Source organism: Eubalaena glacialis, chromosome 1 (assembly GCF_028564815.1).
Source record: "Eubalaena glacialis isolate mEubGla1 chromosome 1, mEubGla1.1.hap2.+ XY, whole genome shotgun sequence".
In the NCBI taxonomy this organism is placed as follows: Eukaryota; Metazoa; Chordata; class Mammalia; order Artiodactyla; family Balaenidae; genus Eubalaena; species Eubalaena glacialis.
Window position 1 is genome coordinate 147,746,504 of NC_083716.1, and position 26,502 is coordinate 147,773,005.

Sequence of the window (26,502 nt, forward strand, 5' to 3'; positions counted from 1 at the left end):
CTCTATATCTCCAATCCTATTAGCTTCCCTCATATTTTATTTATAACTTTCCAATCCTCTCTGCATCTGCTTGTATTAAAGCCTTTGTATTCCTGAAGTATAAACATAATTATTTAGCTTGTGTTTTAATGTATATTCAGAGTATATATCCATCTTCTTTTTTCACCTTTATTGGAATATAATTGACAAATAAAAGTCATATATAGTTAAGGTATACAACTTGATGTTTTGATCTACATTGTGAAATAATCCCCATAATCGAGAGAGTTAACATGTACTTCACCTCACATAGTTACCATTTCTTGTGTGTATGGTAAGAGCAATTGAGGTCTACCCGCTTAGCAAATTTCAAGTATGTAATCCAGTATTATTAACTACCATGCTGTACGTTAGATCTCCAGAACTTATTCATCTTGTACAAATGAAACTTTGTACCCTTTGGCCAGCATCTCTCCATTGCTCTCACACCCCCCAACCTCTGGCAACCACCGTTCTACTCTGTGGTTTTATGAGTTCAACTATTGTAGATTCCCCATAGAAGTGAAATCATGCAGTATTTTTCTTTCTGTGTCTGGCTTATTTCACGTAGCATAATGTCTTCCAAGTTCATCCATGTTATCACAAATGGCAGGATTTCCTTCATAAGGCTGAGTGATGTTTCATTGTATGTATATACCACATTTTCTTTATCTATTCATCCATGGACAGACAGACTGCTTCCATATCTCAGCTACTGTGAATAATGCTGCAGTGAACACGGGAGTATAGGTAGCTCTTTGAGACATTGATTTAATTTCCTTTGAATATATACCTGGCAGTGGGATTGCTGAATCACAGGGTAGTGCTCTTTTATTTCTTTGGTTTTTCCCTGATAAATAATTATAGCTAACATTTATTGAACATTTACAGCAGGCTGTACCTGTCTCTAAATGTTCTCTATTAACTCTTTTTATTCTTATATCAACAGTCTAAATTAGATATTAGTTTTATTTACTATGTTACAGATAAGGAAATCAAGGAGTAGAGAGGTAAGGGAGCTTCTATAAGCTTGCTCAACTAGGAATGTCAGAGCTTGTTTTCTCATCCAGGCAATATGGTTCCAGAGTGTGTCTCTCAATTAATATATTCACTACCTCTGTTCATTATTCTGTATGTAGATTTATTTATTCTTTTGTAGGCACTGCGTAGTATTCTATCTTTTACACATATTTATCATTTTATATTTCTTTTCCAATAGTGATAAATTATCCATGCTTCATTCCAGTCTTAGCCGATCAGCTAATGATGTGAACAGCCCTATTATGGCACCTGCACTACAGTATGATCATTAGGTAGCTAGTAAGATAGTATAAGTATAATTTACCAGAAAAACAAAACAAGAACATTAACAAAATAAGGAGAAATATACCAAAATGATAATAGTTGAGAGCGTTTGAAATCTAAGAATGTTTTCTTCCTCCAACTCTTTCTTCTCTTTGCTTTCCATTTCTGTATCTCTACATTTAGAATTGTACTGTTGACAACCCTCAGATTTTGAGTCTCATATATGAAATCAGAGCTAGAGCCAAATTTTTAGGTGTGTGGTCTGTATATTGTGTCCCTGAAGTTTTGCTTAATCTAGGTATGGGTTGGTTTCACCTGATTATTTCCAACAGCTCCAAAACAAAACTTCACACCTTAAAATACCTTAGCTGGTACTATCTCAATTCTCTTAAATGATAAGACTTGAGGAGTTTATCTCATCTCTTTTTCTGAATCATCTTTTGGGGCATTAGAAGGATGAGTGCAGTGCATTTTAACTCCAGATGGAATAATTCACTTTCCTGGACCAGAGTTATATTCTAAAGATACACAGCCATAGTCTCTGTTTATATGATGATGATTGTAAAGACATCCATATAAAGCTAAGATGGTTGTGTACAGCATGAAATAAAACAGAAGAAGCTGTTTTCCGTGTTTCCTGAATTATATCTCTACTTTTTGAAATTATTACCACATGTTGAACATTGTAAATGTACAGAGTTTCATAATGGAGAGACATGGAAGCAACAGTTTATGGAAGTCCCTCTAAGTCATTTCAAAGAGGTAGGACTTTAATATAGGAGTAGGATGGGGAACTCAGAAGGAGGAACATGATTGGTTAGGACTGGAGATGGTAATGAGTTCGATGTGTTTTTCTTTAAAGTCTTGTTAACGTTGCCTCAGTCTCTAGTGGCCTTTAAGCTCTGTTTGTTCAATATTTTAAATATGCCTGTTATAATTAGCATGGGACTATTGACATGTACCAAAAGATAATCATTACCTATTCTATTTATTTGATCAGCAAATAGACAAAAATTCACATGCGCACTCTCCCCATCCCTCTATTCAATAGAGGTCTGGGTCTTGATGTGAAAGCAGCATTCTTGCGAAGAATCAAGATGTTGGGTCTTCTCCTATAGGGGATTTCTCAAGCTGGGACTATCTTCCTACCGCCCATCCCCATTTGATGCACTGAAGATTATGTTATACCTTTTTTTTGCAAATAAGAATAGCAGTAGCAATGGTTAACCCCTTGTTCCAGACCCGCTAACGCACAAAGCAATTCTTTGAAGTAGGTGTAATAATTACCACCATTTTGCAGATGAAAAAGTTGAGGCTTGAAGGGGTTCAGTGACAGCTGCAAATTAAAACCACTAATAGTAAGTGTCTTGATTGACACTTACTTGATTTTGAAATTAATTCTTTTTCATTTTTTAAGCCCATGCTGTTATCCACCATGGCACTGTTCCTATCTTATAGAAACTGAGTGCTCGCTGTGTGGTCAGCACTGTTTGGTGCTCTCATTTGATCCTCATAATAATCTTATGCAGTGGGTACTATTACTATTACCATTTTATAAATCAGAGGTTGCAAACATTTTTATGAAGGTCCAGATGATAAATGTTCTCAACTTTGTGGGTCATACTATCTCTGTCACAGCTAGTCACCTCTGCTGTTTCAGTGGAAAAGTCGCCGTAGACAACGCTTAAACAAATGACTGCGACTTTATTCCAACAAAATGGTATTTACAAAAAGAGGCAATTTGGATTTGACCTGCAAGCCACAGGTGGCCAATCTTTGTTATAGATGATGAAAGTGAAGCTTAGAGGATTTAGGTAGCTCTTGTTAAAATGGGGTATGAGCCTAGGAAGGCATGATATCCCATCCATATGTCCTCCAAATTCTCAACCATATGCTACATCATCTTCCTTATCATAGTCTTCATTCCTCTCTCTAGTAGGTTGAATTTTGTCTCCAAAAGATGTGTTAAAGTCCTCCAGTACCTGTGAATGTGACCTTATTTTCAAATAAGGTGTTTGCAGATATAATTAAGTTAGGGAACTTAGGATGAGATCGTCCTGGATTTAGGGTGGGCTCTAAATCCAATGACTGGTGTCCTTTTAAGAGAAAGGAGAGGGAGATTTGAGACACACAGGCACACAGGGAAGACAACCTTGTGAAGAGAAGGCAGCAGTTGGAGGTGCACTCCCACAAGCCAAGGAAGGTCAGGAGCCACCAGAAACTGGAAGGACAAAGAAGGATTTTCTCCCATAGACTTTGAAGGGAACACAGCCCTACCAATACCTTAATTTCATACTTCCAACCTCCAGAACTATGAGAGAATACTTTTCACTGTTTTAAGCCACCAAGTTTGTGACAATTTGTTATGACAGCCCCAGGAAATGAATAAACTCTCTTCTTCTGTCGCTTTTTGTTCTCTCGTCCGAGAGATACTTCTGGTCGCTCTTGAGACTTTTTCCTGGTTTAAAAGGCCCTCTCTCTTTGTGAATTGGAATTATCCACAGTTCCTTGACATGATTACTTTAGCTAGAAGATTGTTGACTATTTCAATTTCAGAAAATTAATTAAAATTAAACATCTCCCCCTCCCCTGCCTCTTCTTTTGTTCATTTAGCAGTTATATCATTAAATATAATTAAATAAAATCATAAGTTATCCGTTTGTCTACAGAAGACAGGAGAAGCCTAAATGTAAATCTCTGGATTGGCTGATGCACAATCCATTAGGAAACAAATTTATTGGTAAGTGAAACAAATTCACCGTTAGCAGCAGCATGCGGTATAAATCAAGGCTGGGAGTCCTATTTAATTTTACACCTTGGCGATATTTCAAAGGTTTTTACAGTAACTTGCAAGGAGTTAATGTGCTGTGAATTCATTCCAGTACATTGATTTCTGCATTAGCTCAGTGAAAGATGCAGTTCTTTGGTGAAAGCAAACTTTTGGAGGTAAATTTGCTTGGTCATGTAATCCATAATTCAGAATTTATAATAACAACTTATTTCGTTGTTCATGAATACAAATTATTGTCTGGATGACCCAACATTCCAGCAAATAAAAAATAATTGGAGTTTCGGGACTTCCCTGGTGGTTCAGTGGTTAAGACTCTGTGCTCCCAATGCAGGGGACATGGGTTCGATCCCTGGTCGGGGAACTAAGATCCCACATGCTGCATGGTGTGACCAAAAAAATAAAATATAAATAAATAAATAAAACTGAATCACTTTGCTGTACACCTGAAGCTAACACAACATTGTTAAGCAACTATACTCCGATATAAAATAAAAAGTTTAAAAAAAAGAATATGGCTTCTACATAAAAATGTAAGGTATAAGGACTAATGTACTGACCAAGAAGACAAGATTTAATATTTAAAAAAAATATAATTGGAGTTTCATCCTGCAGTTTGTTCCATGCACACCTTATCACTTGATGAGCTTTGTTCTGTGCTCCAGGGCTTGGAGGAGGTTGTCTCTGAATGGAGGATGCCTTCATCTACCTCTTTCTAGGTATTCTTGCTGTTGTAGGTATTTTTGATGTCTCTTGTTGCCACCTTTAGGAGTTATGTTTAAATGCTGGTGTTCGTAATATTCAGGGTACTGATGGCAATAGAACTTAATCCACACAATGAAACTTAAACTTCAGGACCTGTTTCTTGCATGGGCATCTTCTAAGGTGGAGCTTTCTAGATAGACTCCCTGGCTCCCTTCATGTGATGAGTAGGGAGCCCTGACTGGCAGGTCTCTGTATCTTCCACCTTTTCCTACAATACAAGAGGCCTCACTTCATCTATTTTATATTGGAATTATGAATTGGGTTTTTGCTTTGCTTTAGTTGGGGGAGAAATACTTCGTTTAGAAATTTAAATGATCATCTAAGAGACTGCAGCGGACGACAAAGGCACATTTATCTGAAGAGGCCTGACTACTTGGTTCTAGCCAATGGTTGACAGGATAGAATGAGGACCCAGTGTTCCCAGATCCTCCACTTTTTCAAGAGAAGCCAGAAATCTTTATTTTCATACGAAATCCCCCAATATTGAACTTTTGCTCTCAAAATAAATATATAAACAAGAAAGTAAATAAGCAGGTAGATAATAAATCCATTTTATTCCAATATAATGTCTGGATTCAGGTCAGAGCTTCCTCTAGGGACCTTTGAGATGGAGCAAAAGGACAAACACTTTTCTTCTAAGTGCATATATTTCTGAATCTCTTGGGATACTTAGAAGTATCTATCTACTCATAAACTGGCCATTGCTGGTTGTTAGAATTAGTTATATTAAACCTGTCTTAACAGGAAATGAAGCTGCTATTTAAAGAGCTGGTTCATTGGTCAGTTTGAATAGTCCGTTTTATTTAGGCAGTATATTAGCCATGCGTACGTCAGAGCTAGTTAATTATAAGTAATATTCTATCATGTTTCATTATGTTGTTCTTTAACAATATATAATAATATATATTACACTTAATATATATTTATATATAATATTTATATATTTTATATTTATATATATTTATAAATTTTATATATATATATATATATATATAAAATTACACTTAGTGGTCTTTTAGCCTAAGGCTTAGCCATTTGTTACTTTACATGTGAATTTTCCAGTCATCTCTTGAGAAGGTGCCCTGTTCTCATGCTGTCTTTTCTTCAATCCAATAGCACACCTGAATTAATGATCAGAATTCTTAACTTTCCAAGCCCTCCAGCATGACTTCCCAATGTAGCTCCACCCGACAGCCAATATTTTTACTTCTCCCCAACCTCAATTCCTGTACAGAAGATTCCTCTGTTGACTTGTGAACATTTGGGGTTCATGCTCATCTTCTTAATTTAATTTGTAGGATCTCTCCTGCCTAGATTGCCTTCTGCATGTCTATCATTTTATCATAATTCTGCCATGCTTTAGAAATTATTTATTTTAAGTTAGGCCATGATCTATTTAGAGTTGTACTTTTGAACCATTAATATGGCAGCTGATCAGACATGGAATGGATTTGAAGAGACTGGAGACCTGGAATCCAGTTAAGGGACCATTATAATAGTCCAGGTGAGAGATAATGAGCATCTGGCCTTGGCTGGTGGCAGCAGACTTGGAAAGACAGAGATGGACTCAAAACACAACTGATTTACTGATCCAATACAGAATCACTCATTTTGTCATTGTTATCCTAGCCTTTAATTTACATGGAAATAATCTGGCATGAGAAATGGCACCCAAATTTGAAAATTATTACCCTATAATTTTTCTGCTTAAGCATCTTTACAGAATTATATTTTCTGTCAATCACTAGCATGAAAAACAGACTAAGAAAAAACATTTTTACCTTGCTATGTAGTTTTTAGTAGTGGTAAAATATTAGTATGCCACTTATATTGTATGTTAATTTTTCCACAAACTCCTACTTATTATAACTTTTGACCTTACAGTATTAAAGGGAGTTAAAAAGGACACGTATTATACATTTTTATTTTCACATGAGTAAACTGAACAATTGAGGCTTAATATTTTATTTCAGATCACATAAGGTCAGACCTTGATTTATAATCCATATCACTAGTTTTTTTTTAAATAATAAAGTATACATTTTCCTGAAATATATATCTATAGGTTTAGCTTTTACACAGTCACATTCTCATTGGATAGTGCTGCCATTCAGACTGTGCTAACTGCTTATATAGCTTAATCTTGTTTTCTCAGGACATTATATATAGATTCTCAAAGTACTCTAAATATTTGTTCCATGCGGCTTTTTACTTTGTCTTCTGAAGATACACTTTCCTACTCCAAGGTTGATGCATTAGCGTAAGATAGGTTGTAGTATGGGAACAAATGAAACAAACAACTTCAAAATCTCAGCGGTTGAAAGCCACCAAGATCATTCAGTATCCATGTCCATCCTGCATTGGCTGGGTTTCTTCTTCACTCCAGGATGGGGCAGCCACTATCTGCAACATTTTTGGACCCTGTGGTACAGAGAAAGAGGGGGGCAAATTACACTCCGGCTCTTAAAGCTGCCACCTAGAAGTGACACACTTCACTTGTGCTCACATTTCATTGGCTAAAGCAAGTAAGAAGATCACACCTAATTTCCAGGGGCAGGGAAGTGTAGTCATACCACGTGTTCAGAAGCAAAACCTAAAATATTTGGAGAACAGCACTGACAACGTGAGGAGAATAGCACTGACTCAGACATGCTCTGAGATCAGCTTTCAGAACTTTGGAAGGAAATATAAAGTATAGAATGTCTGGTGTAATTTAAGTCAAGATTTTCTCAGGGCAAGGAGATATCATGAGAGAACTTAATACAGCCTCTTGCAGCCACAGTTCTACAAATTACCCAGTAATATTGTGTTGTCAGCAATCTGTATCTTTGTAGTGTTTCAGATGCCAAGTTTATTATGTGGTTAAAGCGTTCAGTCACTTTAATTTTAACAGCATTTATTTGCGGTAATGCTAAAAACTGATACATACAGTCCTAATTGAACGGTTCAAATGATTCTGTGTCTAGCATCCCATTTGTCCCTAACATCCTTAATATCTTCGAAGAGCAAAATCTCTTTTTGTCTGCCTGGAGGAACCAGACACGAGGCTGTAAATGCTGAAACTCTGTCTATATGAACAGCTGCCGATACCATCTTGATTAAATTGCCTGGACAATTCAATTTAAAAGATCAGTTCTTTATATGATTTGGTTGATTGATTAAATTGACACTGATACATATAGTTAGAGCAAGTGAACCAGGTTGAGCAATTAGTCAAAAGCCTGTGCAAAATTTGCCAATAAATATTTTCACATGAAATACTTAGAAAATTGAAGCGAGAATCCACTTGTTACCTCAGATTGTTGTATAGTTTGTATATATTATTTGTATCATTTAATTTAAGTCATTTATTATATACCATTTTTTTTCTTATTTATAAGGCTGCTCTCTAGCAAAATATGAATTTCTTTAAGACCAGGGTTGATTATCTACTTTGTCACTCCAGCACTAAAGCGAACATTCTGAGGTCATAATAATAAATTTTTTCTACTTGATAGTGAGCTGTGTATCTCCGTCAAGTCTGGATTCAAGTTCCCTTACTAATTCTGACCGGTCTATAAAATGAAGCTTTTGGCCTCGATGACTTTGAATAGCTCATCATCTAAAAGTTTGCCAATAAATTATATTGTTAATTAAGAAAACTGTTTGACACTTAGATGATTTTTTCTGGTAGATGTAATAAAATTTAATACATAATTATGCTGTGAAATATTTGAGTTTTAAGGAATCCAGGAAAACTTTCTCCTTAATGTGACTATTTGAACTTTGTGTAACTTCTCATTCAGCTGTATTCAGGTATCTGATTAGGTTGTGGGTCCCAAATAAGTTATTTTGTTATCTGCAATACCATAACCATCATTTTATAATGGTTAATATTAGAGAGTCTTTGCTGATGCATTCTTATATATGTAGTAAAGGTATTTTTCTACAAGTAGGGAGTATTTTCAAAAATATTCTTTTAGTAACTCAAAATTTTAAAGGAAGAGATAATGATAACTAAGGTGCTTTCTAGCTCTCCCCTCTCAGGCCCCACAGAAGCCTAAACAAGGTTGGACCCATCTTTGAAAGACTGTATCTTTGAAAGAATGTAACTGCTGTTCATAAGTGGTATTCCCAGGCCAAAATATAAATTCACCAAAGCAAGCTGGCAACCTTATTGAGTTTGCACTACATAGCCACACACAAATGGACTGAGATTTTAAATAAATGTTTAACAGTTAGTGTTTCCCTTGAGAACAATGGCAAAGTATTGGTCTAATTTCTCAGATTCTTTCTTGTGACAATATCAGAACATCTGCCCCCATACTTTCCCCACCTCTCCTAAAGGATATCTACTTTAAACCACTCTGACTTAAGTCATTGGATACTTTTAAGTATAGTACATGTTACTAGATAAATAGTAGAACTAAAATGTATAAATTAAAATAATAAATCTTTAAATATTGACAAATGAAGACATGATATTTTAACTCACAAAGTTCTCCCAGATCTTCACTTTGAACTAGGGAAGAGGTGATCAGCATTTTCTTTATCTTTTCCTGATTTTATTTTTGGTGGTATGTTTTCATTATTTCAGCAAAGTGTCAGTAAATAGAACATTCACTGTCTAGGAGGATGTTTGCCATTACTTTACACAGTAGGAAAATATAAGTAAATTAACCTAGGTTATTTCCTCAGGCTTAATGTCATCAATATTTCCTTTCACGTCTTCCCAAACAAGATCTTACGGGGGCAGGGGTAGGAGCAGGGGAGCAGGGGAGATGTTAGTACTTGAATGCCAGAGAAAAAAATGCACAGCTGGTAATATCCTGGGAAGTGGTTTTATCAATGAGACCACTGTGTTAAGAGAGCAGTGTTTTCACCTACATCTATTGGACCAACCTAAAGATCAATATTTGGGGGTTAGTTATATAGACTGAAGCCAGGTTCCTGGTCTTCAGCCCTATTGGGTGTAAGTCATTCAATAAATTCCTCCAGTTATAACATAGAGACTCTATTAATGGATTCTATTCAGTTCATCTTCATCTATAATATCAACAGATCCTTTTTGAACACCTACTATGTACAATGTATATGGCTTACAAAATCACTATGTTGGATGCATTCTTTATTGATAATTCTGTAATGACTACTTCCTACTCAATTTCATATGCATACAGATAACTAAAATAGAACATGAAAGCATCCCCAGGCTAAGTAATATGATGGTCCAAGCAGTGTATTCTGCATATAAATTATAGCATCAAATATTTTCAGTAGGAAAATTGCTTCTTTCATTGCAACTAGATTTAGATTTCTGAATGTTGCCAGTTCAGCTAGTCTGTGGTATATTTTATGTAAATGAGCTTTTAAAACATTAGTGAAGTTTCCATAGTCAGGAATTGGAATTCTCTTATGGGAGGTTAACCTTGTAGGTAGTCACATTTGGTCATACTCTGCTTCCAACAGTTTTAAGTATTAAGTATGTGGGTAGAACTGATCCTTTCCATTATGAGATAGGTATAAGAATATGCAGTTATTAATGGTTCTCACTATGGGCTTTCCTTTAGGGTATACTCTAGCGTGAAAATAACTTTTCTGAAAAATAAATGTCACTGTTGCTTAGACCTGTTGAATTTCAGAATTATTTTATACTCACTGAATTTATGACCTTGAGTTTCATAGAGATCCTCTGGGTTTATGTCTTATCATAGGGAATAAAAAGAAAACCAGTATTACTAAGAGGCTCTCTAATTAAAATCCATCAGTATGCAAGTATATATGAAAATGATTTAAAATCTCATTGAATTAAAAGGCCATCTGATTCAAAATCTGCTTTAAAATAGGATCTAAATAGGCACTCAGATATTTACAAGTTATTTATATGAAGTCTCCTGAAATTTCATATTTGAAGCTTTTACACCATGAGAGTTAATTCTGCTTAATTACTAGTCCTGCTGTTTTCATTCAGTAGCAAATGGAATCATTTTGTGACTCAGTTTCTCTGTAAAACTAAGTAATGCCTGTGGCCTATATTTAATCCTACAGTTAGCATTTATTATATACCTAATACTGAATTAACCATCAAAGCTCCTTAGAAAGGACTGTAGAATTGTAACTATGGTAAACAATAGAGAATTTTAACAATCTCAAATAGACCTTTTTTTTTTTCAACCTTAGAAAGATCCTTCCTGATGACTTAGGTGTTTGATGTACTCTCTCGTCAATGAGTATTATTTAGATACTGTAAAGTCATTCTACTATTAATGTAAGAGAAATATAACTATAAAACAAGAGAGTGAGAGAGCTTGGAGAGATAGCAAGTGGTAAAAATGGGCCTTATATAAGAAAATGAGTGCCTTTTCCATCGTGATATGAAGATAGAAGAAGAATATGGAAATTCATACAGATATATTCATAGGAAATTGAAGGAGTTCTTATTCATTTCTTTCTATTTTTTTCTGGGAGAGAAAAGTTGAGATCTCCAAAGTTTGAAGATAGGTAGAGAAGGTTTGAAAAAGCTGTGATGTGATATGGGAGTAAGAAGAAAGCTCAGAAGAATCACCAGGCAGTGTGTGGCATTAGCAGTGCCTTAGTCTCCACTTGATGTCCAGCATTCAGAACAGAGTAGGAAAACAGCTGGACCAATCTAGATCTGAAGTTTTGCCAGACCGGCATGGCAGAAGGAGCAATGGGGCCAGATGGCCTACTTCACTGGCAAGAGAGTAATTGTAGTAATGAAGGCTAAACTGGATAGAGAAAGGGCAGAGTTTTTCATGAGGAAAGGCATAAATGTTATTGCAGAAGATGAAGTAGTCTATGTGGAAAGATTTCAAGATATAGGAGGGGGAAGGGCAGGAGGAAAACAAGTTAGGGAGGTGGTTCTTGGACTTGATTACACATTAGAATTCTTTGGGGATCTTTGAAAACTACCATTGCCTAGGTCCCATCCTCTGAGATTTGGTTGAATTAGTCCATAGTATATCCTGGGCAATGGGAACATATTTTACAGCCAAAGTTGAAAACCTTTGTTTAGAGCCTCTTATAAAGAATCTTACAGTTTTTGCAAAGTGGTTGTCACTTTATTTTCAAGGCTATGGAGAATCAGCAAAGGGTTTAAAAGGGATAGTGTAAATTATTATGTAATTTAGAAAAGTAACTTTTTCCTCAGAGTGACTAACCAATACCAAAAGAGAATGATTAGGAGAAAGGGAGACTAGTGGAGAGAATATTTCAGTGTTCTGGGCCAGAAAGAGTATGATCTTGAACCAGGGACGAACAAAAGAATTATAGAGTAGGGGACATAGTTGTGATGCTTCAGCATAAGAGCTTATTACACCTATTAATATATGTGTAAAATGATGAAGGCTGGTCTAAGATAACTGTGAGGTTTTTTATTTTGGATAATTTGCTAGTTTTCAATTGCTGCATAACAAATTACTGTCGACGTACCCATTCAAAACATTTATTATCTCACTGTTTCCATGAGTCAGGAGTACAGCCATGGCCTCTCTAAATTCTCTGCTTAAGAGTCTCACCAGGCCTTAACCAAGATGTGAACCAAGAGTCAAGTCTCAGCAGAGGTGTGACTGGGGAAAGCTCCGCTTCCAATCTCCCTTGGAATTGTTGGCAGAATTCCTCTTCATGCACCTGTAAGGCTGAGACCCCTGTTTTCTTGCTAGCTAACAGCCAAGGGCTGCCCTCAGGCCCTAGAGGCTGCTTGCAGCCCCCTACCCTGTGGCCACACCATAGGCATTTTACAGCATGGCTGTTTGCTTCTTCGAGGCCAGCAGGAGAATTTCTTTCTCCACAAAACAGGCCTGGTCACTCTCTTCAGGGTTTTTACCTGATTAATTCAGGCCCAGCCATGGTCATCTCCCTTTTGATTAACTCACAATCAATGATTTGGCATGTTAATAGTATCTGTGCATTCCCTTCCCCTTTGCCACATACCATAACCTAATCATGGGGCTGACTTCCTATCATATTCACAGGTCTTGCCCAAACTCAAAGAGAAGAGATTATACAGGCACATACAGCAGCGTACAGGAGTCAGATATGTTGCAGTTAATTAAGGTGAGGAATATAAGAGAATTAGAATGTTTCAGGAGGAAACTGGTGGCCTCAGTTTTAGACATGTTGAATTTGGGGGTATTTGGGCACCCAATTAGAGTGGATCAGTAGGTGGCATAGAAATTAGTAAAGAGATGGGAATTGGAAATACATGTTTGGTAGTGATCGGTGGAGGTGACAGTTAATCATCCAGAGAAAGACTATAGCAAGAAGTGGGCTGAGGACAGGAGCAAGAACTAGTAAAGCCAGAACATCTGCGTCTGTATTTCAACCCACACCTCTTGATTACAGTCCAATATCTCATATACAACCTTTCACTATTCCTCTTTTTTCTTTCAATAATATCCTGCTCTTCCTAGTCTGTGGTCCACTCTTTGTCCTCCTCCCACCTCTAAGTCACACTACACAGAAGTGAGAATCAAGATCTTTCTTTGTGATATCCAAAGAAGCCATACAGATGGCCAGTAGGCACATAAAAATATGCTCAACATCACTAATGATTAGAGAAATGCAAATCAAAACTATAATGAGGTACCACTTCACACTGGTCAGAATGACCATCATTAAAAAGTCTACAAGTAACAAATGCTAGAGAGGGTGTAGAGAAAAGGGAAACCTCCTACACTGTTGGTGGGAACGTAAGTTGGTGCAGTCACTATGGAAAACAGTATGGAGGTTCCTCAGAAAACTAAATATAGAACTACCGTATGATCCAGCAGTCCTACTCCTGGGCATATATATGGAGAAATCCGTACTTTGAAAAGATACGTGCACCCCAGTGTTCACTGCAGCACTATTTACAATAGCCAAGACATGGCAACAACCTAAATGTCCATCAACAGATAAATGGATAAAGAAGATGTGGTACATATATACAATAGAATACTACTCAGCCATAAAAAAGAATGAAATAATGCCATTTGCAGCAACATGGATGCAACTAGAGATTTTCATACTAAGTGAAGTAAGTCAGACAGAGAAAGACAAATACCATATGCTATCACTTATATGTGGAATCTAAAATATGGCACAAATTAACCTATCTACAATAAAGAAACAGACTCACAGACATAGAGATCAGACTTGTGGTTGCCAAGGGGTGGGGGAAGAGGGATGGACAGGGAGTTTACGGTTGGTAGATGCAAACTATTACATTCAGAATGGATAAACAGCAAGGTCCTACTGTATAGCACAGGAAACTGTATCCAATCTCCTGAGATAAACCATAATGGAAAAGAATATAAAAAAAAGAATGTGTATATATATGTATAACTCAGTCACTTTGCTATACAACATTGTAAATCAACTATACTTCAATTAAAAAAATAATAAGCTTGCTTTATTTTAAAAAGGGAATCTTTGTGAAAGCCTTGCAGATCACAGGCACTAAGATTGACTCTATTATGCTCTCTATTCCCAGACAGGGAATTGTAGGTCCAGTGGAGGGAGATGGTGTCACCATTAGCCCTGAGCTGCTTCATTTCTTCTTTCTTCATTTCTTTTTATCAGAAAGCAGACTTACTGTGCACTTTTCCCTGCTTCCTCAATCCCAGAATTGTCTATGAAGGAAATAGATGGCACAAATTTGGAATGCAGAAATAATCCTATGTATCTGTCTCTGAAATCTTTTGTCTGTTTATTGAAACCTCTGCAGCAGTATTGTTAGGCAGTCTGATCTGTGATAATAGAAACAGAAAGTAAGCTTGATTAGTATCTTTTGATCAGACTTTCCTCCATTCTTTTAAATCTTTTTCTTTCAGGTTATATTCAAGAAGAATGTGTCATCCCCTGTCCATTTGATTGCAAGTTAAGTGATTGGTCTAGTTGGGGGTCTTGCAGTTCATCTTGTGTTGGAGTGAGAATTCGATCCAAATGGCTGAAAGAAAAACCGTACAATGGAGGTCGCCCATGTCCCAAATTGGATCTCAAGAATCAGGTAAAGTGCATGAAGCAACAAATACAAAGCTGAAAAAGTATCTCCTTTATTACTTCCTGTTGAAATTGAAGTCATCATCTTGTTATAAGTAGCTCACAGAAAGTTATTACAAGTTCAGAAGAGTGGATAAGGGGTAGAAATTAATATAATAGAATTAGGAAGAGAAGCCTTGCCCACTTCTAGGCAATGCCGAGAACGACTTGGTAATATTAGAAATAATAATGTTTACAAAAATTAAATCCAATTGGTTTTTAAATTATCTTGAAATGTCATTTGATTAATCATGATATTATGAAAGGGGTGTGTGTGTGTGTGTGTGTGTGTGTGTGTGTGTGTGTCATAATGTTGGGAGAATGTCAGTTACTTTATGGCTATAGATACAATTAGTGATCTCATCCACATACTCCAAAAATGGTGTTCTAATTTTCCCGCACCTAACTCTTCATACTAATTTTCTTTGTTCCTAATCTTGTCAGTGTTTCCACAGCTCTTCATGTCTCTTCTGAGCTATTTCTCTCCCTTTTCCCCCAAGATCAAAGCTGTTTTCATAAATGGAACCCTAAAGGATACTCTTCCATGTAGATATCTAATAAAATTGCCATCCTAAGCAATCAAAGTTGATTAGAGTATTTCAGTTGGCCTTACCTACATAATGGAGTCTAAGATTTAATTAAGAATTATAATAAAGAACTAAAATTTCTCCCATGATTGCATACTGTTATTATATTAGGACTGATATATACATTTTAATCAATTGAATAGGTGGAGTACAAGATGATGATTGCTAAAAGTTCTTTATTCTTAGAGAGGTGAATTGTGTCTTATATGGGTCTGTAGATTCTTTGTGACTCTGAAACTTTTAAGAAAATAGCTACACAGGCTTCTATTCCTAATTCTATTGTATTCATTTCTGCCCTCTTAACTCCATTTTGATTAGACTTTCTATACAGGTTGTTTAATGGAAGGGAAATCCACGCGTCTGTTGTTAATTAATTTGAATAGCGTATCTAGTACTGCTTGTATGTAGATACCATTTGTCATTTCAAGACTGACATCTCTAGCTGTTTTTTCCCTAAATTTTGATAAAAGACACATAACTCACTGAAAATGAAAAATTATCATACTGGCAAAAAATATTTATCTTCCAAGACAGGGCATAGTATTAGGCGAGTCTTGTTTTTTAAGGTTACGTGGGATAAAAGGATGACCCTGGTTTCTTCCTTCAAAGCAGATATAGAGCATATTGGGAAAAAAATTATGCAGAGGATTGTAAAATCAACATAAAGGTTGCCGAAAAAAACTTCACAAGTACAGTAGTTTGGGGAAGGGAAAAGTGGGATATGATTAATGAAAACAGGAGGGAAATAATCAGAGCAGAGAGAGTCTGAGGAGAGAAGCCTCTTCAGTATGAAGAAAGGAATAATACAGGTTGATGGTCAGGAGAAGAACTTTCAAATGAATACTCATATGAAGGTATGAAGGCTATTTGACCTTCCCTAGGGGATTTTCTAGGCATTTAAAAAGGGAAATGACTACTAAGCATTTATAGTTATAAATAATGTATGAAAATTCTTCTCTCCTCAACACCAATGAAACCTAAGCCTTTATAGCACTAGCGTTAAACACTAATTTTAATATGCTAATTTTATGAAATAGGAAATTATCAAGTGAGTAAAAGGACTTCATTGGAGCACAGACGCTAAAACTGTATTCTCAGTGTGTATAGGCAAATGTATGGAAATGTGTCTCTCAAATTTGAGAGTATGCGTAAGATAAGGGTACTTGTAAGCCTGTTATGACTTAAAGGAAACTTGTTCTAAACACTTAATTGATGTATAAAACTTGTAACCTTAAGAAGTAGTACATGCTGAAAATTAAGCCCAAGTTCAAGACTAATTTAGATAAATCCCGTATGTGAAAACTAAGCCAGGGTGGGTTTGTCCGCAGGAGCTGTTTCTAGCTTTTGAGTTCGGGAAGGAAATTGTAGCGTTCCAAAGACATTTGTTGTGATGCTCGGAAGCGAATCCTGGGATTTAATTATCAGAAATCAAATTTAGTGTAGCATATATTCTGATATAAAGAGGTTTCAGGTATCTAGAATGTATGTGGCTTAAACCTGAATTGGAAAACTTCACCCCAATCCATACTTTATATTTTAACATAAGTTAATTGATCAAGACAGTAAATCATAAGCCCTCCGTCTCACTTGTAAGTCTGTGAATGTCAAGGAAAAATGCTATTGTAAAAAATCCTAAATTTAAAGGAAATTGTCCCCAGAGCCCTTCCTTTTCTAAAGAAAGCACACTTTTACCTGTAAGTATATTTGTGGAAAGCTATCTGTGGACTTCATTATGTATTTGCTCTTACACATGGTAGAATCCCCTTTGTGTGTGTGTGTGTGTTATATATTGAAATTTGTTGAAGTTATCCATATTTTCTTAATTCGTCTGAATATAAATTGGGTTGTCAGGAATCTTCATGGTTTAGGAAATATTCCTCAGCTTCTATTATTTATGGCAATTCTTCTTTAGAAGAGCTCGCTATTTGTTTCCCTAAGCTGGAAATATGATCTAGTGAGAGGTACACCCACTGAGGCTGTTTTTTAAAGTTCAATTTTACTACTGGCCTTAGGTTATTGGTCTCCTTTCCAATTGGTTTTTAGGTCTAGATTTATTTTTCTATTTTTGGAACCAGATTAATCCTCTCTCATCCATTCACCCATAAGTAAGAGCTTACAAAAAATATAACCAAATTATAGCAGTAAGAGAGGTACATATCTTTAATACCTGTGCATGAGGAAAATTCAGTATATGGCATATTGAGTCTAACATACTGTTTGTAAAAAAAAAAAAAAAAAAGAAAGAACTTTCTTATGTGTATATATATATTATGCATATGCTATGTAAATGTTAGTATACCTGCATGTACTTAATCATTCTCCTCCTTTGCTTCTCTAGAACATGAGGTCTTTCTGAGGGCAAGGGCTGTCTTTCTACTTTTGTAACTCATTCTAGCCCCTGGTACACCATCCTGTGGATTGTCAAATTATATTCATTGGATGCTTTAGCTGAAAAGAAAACTTCTCTCTGGATGAGTGTGTGGCTAGCTCCATAGAAAGAAAAAATATTTTAGAACTCTGGTCTCTTAAGCTGCGATTTGTCATTCAAATTGTCAAAAAACATGAGCTCTTCTAGAAGAAAGAAAAAAGAACTTTCACATTATTACTGCCCAAAGAGTCTTCCATGATTTGCCTGAAAAATCCTGGGTGTTTGCATCCCCACTGAAATCTAACTCAGTGATATAAATGAAAAGGTTGGTATTATCTACACAAGCTCATAAACTGCTCTGAATCTGTTTGTGAAATCAATATTTATAATCTCTCATAAAGAAACCTCCCTTTTAAACTAAAACCTATCAACATGATAGCTCTTTCTCCAGAAGTGCCAAAGTGACAGCAGTACTTTGGTGGCTTTCTGCTAAGTAGATTTGTGATGATAAATAGCTTGAGCATGCAGCTGACCCAAAGCTTTTATTTAGTTGGAAAACTGCTAAATAGGTTATTGAATTATCAGGTCAGTTGACTGATGCCCTTGATTATGCTGTGCGTAATCAAATACATAATGTATTTTAATTTTTTATAGTCTATAATGTGGTGAGTGGATTTAAGTGCACTTGTACTGTATCTTTTTGCTATCTTTTTTCTTGTGGAGTTCTTCTTAATAGAAGATTAAATATGGGGACATTAAAGCTCCATTGGACTTACATTTCCCTTTATGAGTTCTTTACACAATTGAAGGCAAGGGAGTGCCAGGAAATTCTGTGTTGTTTATATGTTGCACATTTGTGTGTCCCGTGTGCTGGAATAAAAATCTGACAGTGAGATTCATTCTCTGTACTTTTTAAAATGCATCTATTTAAACACAATTTTGAAAGAGTTTTGATTATGCTTGCAACTGAATGAGTGGATATAAATTAAATATATGGGTTTTCTAGAAACACCTGCTATTTTAAAGGTGTGTCTTCTCTCCAAAGAGAAGTGGCCTGAATTTGGAAATAATGAGTATAATGCGTTTTCTTTCCCATAGCAGGGTAATACTATTTTAGAGAATACTTTCTTTCCAAAGATAAACAGGTATATTTTCGCAAGACCATTTCTCCCTTATAAGGTGGCTTTGGATGAGAAAATTTTCTATAGAGAAGTATCTTATGCTCATTTTGATACTGCTTCATTAATTATTAATAGCATTTTAGGATGTGGAAAGAGGATAACTGTCATTCAAACTGAATGTTTGTTTACCCGGAACAATATGGCTCACTTAAAGTTTAATTTGATTTAACCAGTTTTGGCCTCTTGCTTCTTTTGGACCTGCCTGACTTCCACTCATCCTAACCTAGCCCAAATCATTCCTGGCAGAGTCCTGCTCACTTTGGACTTAGCACTTTGGCAGGAGCTCCAGACCGTAATGGAGCAAGAAGTCATCGTCTTGAGCGTTAATACAGAAGGCCCACAGTTATCCATGATGAAGTACATTCAGGTGTACCGTTCTTGTGTCCGGAAGTAGGGGTTGGTGACTGCACCTTTGAGAAGAACTTGTTTTAATTATGAAATATCATATGTCATAAAATTAAGAGATGCAGAGTGATTCATTCTTCAGGGTTACTTGGGAGGATTATTTAATAAAGGCAGATACTCCTAAAACATTTTACTTCTCGCCAACATACTAATTATGATAGCAAATTATTATACTAATTATTATACACCACACCCCATCTCAGAGGCAGAGTGAAATGACTTCTAAAGGCTGGTGTTCAGCCATTCATACCCTTTATGCCTGTCTGCCAACCCAAACGCTGTGCTCTCAAGTTGTGACATTGCACTAACTGAGCTGCGTAGAGCCTGCAGGAGAGGCAGTTTTTCTTTTTTGTTCCTGCCCTGTCACCATTTCCAAGCAAAAAAATTATGTTTTCTTCTCAAGAGATTCCTCTCCGCCCCACTTGTGTCTACACATATCCTATTCTTGATCATAGGACTACCCCTCATGCTTGTTGAAATCTTTTGCAATTTTGATCATTTTTCTTGAGAACTGCCAGAATCACTCATGAGAAGCAATTTTCCTCTGTTGTCCACTCTCTCTTGTCTTTTACTGTGTTTTTTTAATACTGGGTATTGCTACTCTGCACATATTCAAACTCATTTTTAGTTGTTATGCAAGAGGTTCCTATGTACCTCTAGAATGTTCTCTACTAAGCTGGCTTGGCAAATTTCCCTAATGCGGTCCCTAGGCAGGGTTTCCAGGATTGGCAGGAGACAGCTATAAAATTGTGAAACAGGCAAATTTTGTCAAATTTTGTCTTTGGAACCCTTTCAGTGTGCTGTCATACCTCATGTTATCCCTAGCCTCTGAACTCCTGAAGTTCTGAAATATTATATTAGATAACATCAGCCTCAGCAGGAAATCACATCATCCGTATTGGAAATTTTGCAAAACTATCTTCTTAACCAGGGACTTCAAGTAGAAGTGCTTACGTACTTTTCTAGAAAAAAATGTTGACAGAACCTACTTTTCAGATCTTTCCTGAATAATCCTGTCTTTTAACCTTTAAATGCAAAATGGAAACTTCCTTCCTCCTCTCATGCATTAAAAAAATATGGCTCTGACTTTAACCACAAGCATTTAGAAAGTTAAACCATGTATTGATGCGAGTGTAGCACCTTCTAAAAATAACTTGCTTAAGACTCCTTTAAAGAAAGATTCTAAATGGCATGTTCATTCTCTAGATCTTTTTTTATTGAGATATAATTGACATATAACACTGTGTAAGTTTAAGATGTACAATGTGTGGATTTTTATACATTTATATATTGTAATATGACTACCACCATAGCATTAGTTAAAACACCTCTCACATCACATAATCATCATTTCCTTTTTGTGGTGAGAATAATTAAGACCTAGTCTCTTAGCCGCTTGGAAATTTATAATACAGTATTGTTGACTATAATCACTATGCTGTGTGTTAGATCTCCAGGACTTATTTATCTACTAATTGTAAGTTTATACCCTTTAGATTTTTCAAGCTTTATCCCACTATTAAATTACCAGAAAGCAAGTTACCTAGGTCCTGTCTAGGTTCTGTGATAGATCCCTGCAGAAAAGCACTTGTTGAATCATGATTTAATTTTTCTGTATGACTTAAGAGTCCATATAAAAACAGTCTCCCTGAGAAGCTTATCTAAATCTTTTGGAATATAGAGTATTGCTTCATACCTTTACTGATCGTAAGAGTAGAAAAATCACCATATGGGTGGGGGAAAAATTGGTATAAAAACAATTTCCCAGGCCCCTGCTCTGGAAACTGTGGTCAGCACAGAGTAAGTTCAGGAAAGTGTGTTTGTTAACAAAGCTTTGTCTTTGCTCCTTTTTCTGGTCAGGCAAATTGAGGAACACTGCTGATTTGAGAGTCTTGTCACTGAGGCTACCATTTTTGCTAAAGTCAGCTCTGGAAAAGAATTTCTCTGCAGTTGACTTAGCCTGCCCTTTCTAATATCAACAATGGATACAACCACTAGTTCTTTGCTACTCAAAGCAAATCTGAGGGGAACCTCCCATTTTATAGAGGAGGAGACTAAGGCTTAGAGGGGTGTAATTACTTGACCAGCTTTGCCCACTGATGTGTATAACGGGCTAAGAGTCATTCAGGTCTGAGGTTAAATGCTACCCTGCCATCTTCTAGCTGTGAGACCATGAGAAAATTATTTAACCTTATTGAGTCTCAGTTTCATGTTCTGTCAAATGGGTATAACGATAACAACTACCTTATAAGATTATTGTATTAATTAATATAAAATGAAAATAATGTTGTTTGGCAAATAGTTAAGTACTTGATAAATGTTAGGATTATGTTTCCTTGGTCTCTAACACATAATTTCTGTTTCCAGTTCAGTTTGTTTTCATCTATATTACCTTTTAGACCTAAGTTATACAGATTGCTTTTCTTTTCATATTTAGCTACTGGAATATTTGAAGTCAAATATTTTAGCTGTAATCACTCAGCTTATATACATAGGAAAATCTACTGTCACTGCTTCCTGTATGGGAAGTCTGCTTTATTTTATTTCTAAATATCTTATTTGGCATTGCATTTTTTTTCCTGGTGGCAAAAAGGGATGTAACTTTTTACATGTTTATAACTAATTTTCTATCAACTTGTGATTCTTTGGACATAAATGTTTTTATTAAGGTGTGTAACAGAAAGATACGCAAATCATTATGGGTAGAGCTCTATGACTTTTCACAAATCGAATCTTCCCATTCGATTACTACCCACATCAAGAGATAATACTTTATCAGTATCTCACATGCCTCCTTTTGAGCTCCAGCTCCTTCTCTACCACCTTCCTCTCACCAAGTAGAACTACTCTTCAGACTTCTAACAGGATAAATTTGTTTTATCATTTAAAAAAAACTTTACATAAATGGATTCTGCACTATACTCTTTTGTGTCTGCCTTTTTCTCCTCTGCATGATGTTTGTGAGATTTATCCATGTTGCAATGTATAGCAATATTTTGTTCATTTCCATTGCTTTATGTTGTGTCCTTGTATATATCCCATTATTAGATTATATATACCACATTTTATCTGTTCTCATTAATGGATGGACATTTGGGTTGTTTCCAATTTGGGGTTATTACAAATAACCCTGCTGCAACCATTCTTGTACGTGTCTTTGGTGCTCACGTGTGTGCATTTCTGTTGCATACAGACCTAAGAGTTGAATTCCTAGGTCATAGGCTATGCATATATTCAACTTCAGTAGATAATTGGCGTTTCATTTTAACTTGTAAACTATCACAGATCTTTCTAAACATAGCTAGTACATAATTCTAGATAATGACTTGAAATGTGACCTTTCTGACACCATGAAAAGAGGTGTGAAAGCCATACGGATGCATTAGATGTTTATCTCAGCACATCCCATATCACAGCACATCAGTGACTGCTGTCTCCTCCCACGTATATCTCTCTTCCCAAAGAGAAAAATGTATGAGCATCGCCTTCTTGCTGGACTCTTCTCATGTCTCTCCTAAACAACCCTCATACCCATTATACTTCCTCTGCCTCTTTCTTGTTACCTTCAGCATAAAGCACAAGCTACATGATATAGTTTATAAGACATTTCATGATCTGGTCCCAATCACATTCTGTGAGCTCAGAGTCATGGTCAAATCAGCAAGGCCCTCAGGCCAGGGAAGCTGCTGATGAGTCAAGAGGAAGGGGTCACTTCTCTCTTTCTATCCCCTCATCAGCCCTCATACAGCCTTTCTCGTAAAGAGTGAGAATTTCACATTCTCAGGATGATCCTATAAATCAACTGATTGATATCTAATATGATATCTTTTAACAGAAACTGCCTTTCAATTACAAATCACCATTCTTTAATGAAATTAGATACTTGGATTGACTTTATCACCCTTTCTCTAGAAGCTACTCATCAAATTCCCTCTACACTGGATTAAAATCAGGCCCATTTACCATTTAAATATAGACTGCCCAAGGCAGATTGGAGTTGTTGCTTTCTTCCCTGAAGAAAAGTCTTTCTCTTGGAGGACAAGGTAAGGGACATCTGTGCTGAAAGCAAGTATGGAACCAATTGCAGTGTCTGCCTCCGCAGGGTGTCCCTAGACAGCAGAAGTATTGTCCACAGCCAGCTTCCATGCTAACAGGCACCGATCTCGTCACCCTTAGAAATGAAGGCAAATTAGTTTGAATAGCAGTCTTAGGAAAGAAGTGTCAATTGAGCTGACTCTCCAGTACGCTGGTCAGAAGGGAGCCAGCAGGGACCACGTGTCATAAACTAGAATGGCAACAACACAGTGAAAATTGCTTTTTTCTTTTCTCTGTTTGTGGAGCAAGGGAACACAACTATATGGAAGTCATTGTTGGTCCAAAATTTTATAGCTTGTTTATTTGAAAGGACACTTGATACTAGCATAAGTGTATTTTTGAACTTTTAAATCTTTGCTCACATTTAGCTTCCAAATATGACCTACCTGAGCACCTGTTTCGACTTAGGATGGGGTTATGTCCAAATAAACCCATCATAAGTTGAAAGTATCTTAAGTTGAAAACACATTCGACACATTTACCCTAGCAAACATCATAGCTTAGCCTCGACTACCTCAAAAGTGCTCGGAACACTTACATTAGCCTAGAGTTGGGCAAAATCATCTAACACAAAGCTTATTTTATAATGAAGTGTTAAATATCTTATGTAATTTACTGAATTCTGTAGCGAAAGGGAGAAAACAGAATGGTTGTGAGTGTATTGGTTGTTTACCCTCGTGATCGCTTTGCTGACTGGGGGCTGCTGCCCTCTGCCGCTGTCCAGCACCACGAGAGTATGAACCATATATCGCTAGCCCGGGAAAAGGTCAAAATTCCAAATTCGACGTATGGTTTCTACTGAATGCATATTGATTTTGCACCATTGTAAAGTCTAAAAAGTCGTAAGTCAGGGACCATCTGTACTGTATTCTGTCTCCCTCACCACCCTCACTCCTTCCATTCACCCTTACTTAGCTCTCCTTTTCCTACTATATGATTTCCTCATTTATTCTTGGTTTTATTTTTTGGCTGTCTCTCCACACCACCCCCCAAAACACATATACTGCCAGTTCTCGTTGAGCACCTTGAAAGCTGACAATAGTGTTGTCTTAGGTTGGATTCTCCCAGAAGCAGAGCCTGAGGTAGGATTCAAGAACAAGAATTGTGTCTATCAAGTGCAGGGCACACCATTAGGGTAGAATAAGAAGTGTCACAAGGAAGGGAAGAAACAATATGGTACCTGTGTTACGAAGCCAGGTACCATAGTGGCCACTGAAGCCTAAGCTTGTGGAAGCCTAAACTCTGGGAGACTGTGCAAAACACATGGTTTGATCAGACCCAAAGAGCCAGAAAACTGGGATATTTGTATGGAAATTTCTGAGAGTCCCTCATTGAAGAGAGTGTTCAGTCTATGCACTTTGGGCTAAGCATAGGTAGTCTTCTATTTTGGAAAAAGCTCATAGGCACAGAGATCCAGATACTGGCAGCTGGAATTTAGCCAGGGCACAGTGAAAGGTTGCTACTGGTGTCATCCCTCTGTGATTTACAGTACCAAGATGCATTGAAGTTGCTTGGTTAGTATTTTTTTTTTTTAACTGGGGTTATATGTAGTCTGTATAATCCATGTCATAACCGGAAGTCCACTTTTTTCCAATAAAAGTATACTTTACTACCGCCCAGTGGCCGGTTGAATGTGTATTTTGAGTAGTTTGCATTTGGGGTAAAAATAGATTTATCATTATCTGGCTGTGCAGTCTCATCTGTTCTCCCTTGAAACTGGTCCCATGCCCTTTGTGGATGCTGGACCAAGGCGATGGGAAAGAGGAAATCTGGGTACGGAGACCAAACCATGTCCCGATTCATGAGCTGGAAATAAGATAATTCAACGGGCTTCAGAACCACCCTACATATATCCTCCTTTTTTCCTTTAGGTGCTGTACAGCATATTATATCCCTTTCTCTATGGCTACTACCAAATACTGTTTCGTTGGCCTGAAAATAGATATAAGAGGAGGCAGAGCAGGCCGGGACTGGCATGTGAGACTCTTAGGCAGCATTCTCCATGCATGAGAAAAGAGTATCTGACTGAACACAGCTAAGGAGTTCCAGGACAATCATAGCTCAGGTTAGGAAGAAACCTAAAAGTATCTAGTCTCCTAGTTCTTAGTCATGGCTGCCCATTTGATTTACTAGAGAAGTGTTGCATTCCCTACCTCCCCACCCAGACCAACTAAATCAGAATTTTTGCTGGTGGTATCCAACAATCTTTTTTAAAATCCTCAGGTGATTCTGATTTGCAGCTAGGGCTGAGAACTGTTGAATGCAGCATCTTGTAAATGAGGTAACTGGAGCTCAAGGAGGTGACTTGACACCTAATTACCGCCTAGAACAGGGACCCTGCCTGTCTGTCGTTCCTTTCCTATTTGAACACCTCTTCCGTCCGAATGAACACAAGTGCAATAAGAAATGTCAGTGATGTGAATGTGCTCTATCCCTGTGTTATTCACTTAGGAAAACAAGTAGGGGGCCCTCTGACCTCATCCTGCAACATCCTTCCCCCTCACCTCTCTGCCCACTAAAGGCAAATGGCCTTTACCATGAGCAAGTGACCTCTTTTGAGAGATGATTTAACTGATCATAAGGCCTCCAACAACTTCCTTTTCCTGTATGAGGGAACTCACCTGGTGGCTGTGCAAATACCCTTGAAAAGGTGGAAAAATATACTGCATGGATCCATGGTTTGGCGTGGTATGATATGGTAGTGGACGTATTTTTCTTTGTGTTATTCAACAAATCTCACATGTATGTCCTCATGCTGTATAATTAGGGACATTGTGGGGAGACATATAAAAATTTAATGTGGCAGGTACAATTGTGTAAGTGTATGATATGGACAGGGACTTCTAAGCAACAGTAATTTATTAATGAGCTTTGATAGCTTTCAAAAAGAGAAGAGGTAAAAATAAAATTGAATTTAGGGTAATTGTAAATGTTTTGGAAGACAGCTTTAAGTCTCTGCATCTGTGCCAT

General features: G+C 36.8%; 1 protein-coding gene across 1 annotated transcript in view; it reads left to right on the top strand.

Annotated features, from left to right (window-relative positions):
* Positions 1-26,502, top strand: part of THSD7B (thrombospondin type 1 domain containing 7B) — a 787,061-nt gene that overhangs the window by 555,487 nt on the left and 205,072 nt on the right. The window contains exon 14 of the mRNA XM_061199619.1: positions 14,689-14,864. Coding sequence (XP_061055602.1) covers positions 14,689-14,864 — 176 coding nt within the window. The remainder of the gene's footprint in view (positions 1-14,688; positions 14,865-26,502) is intronic.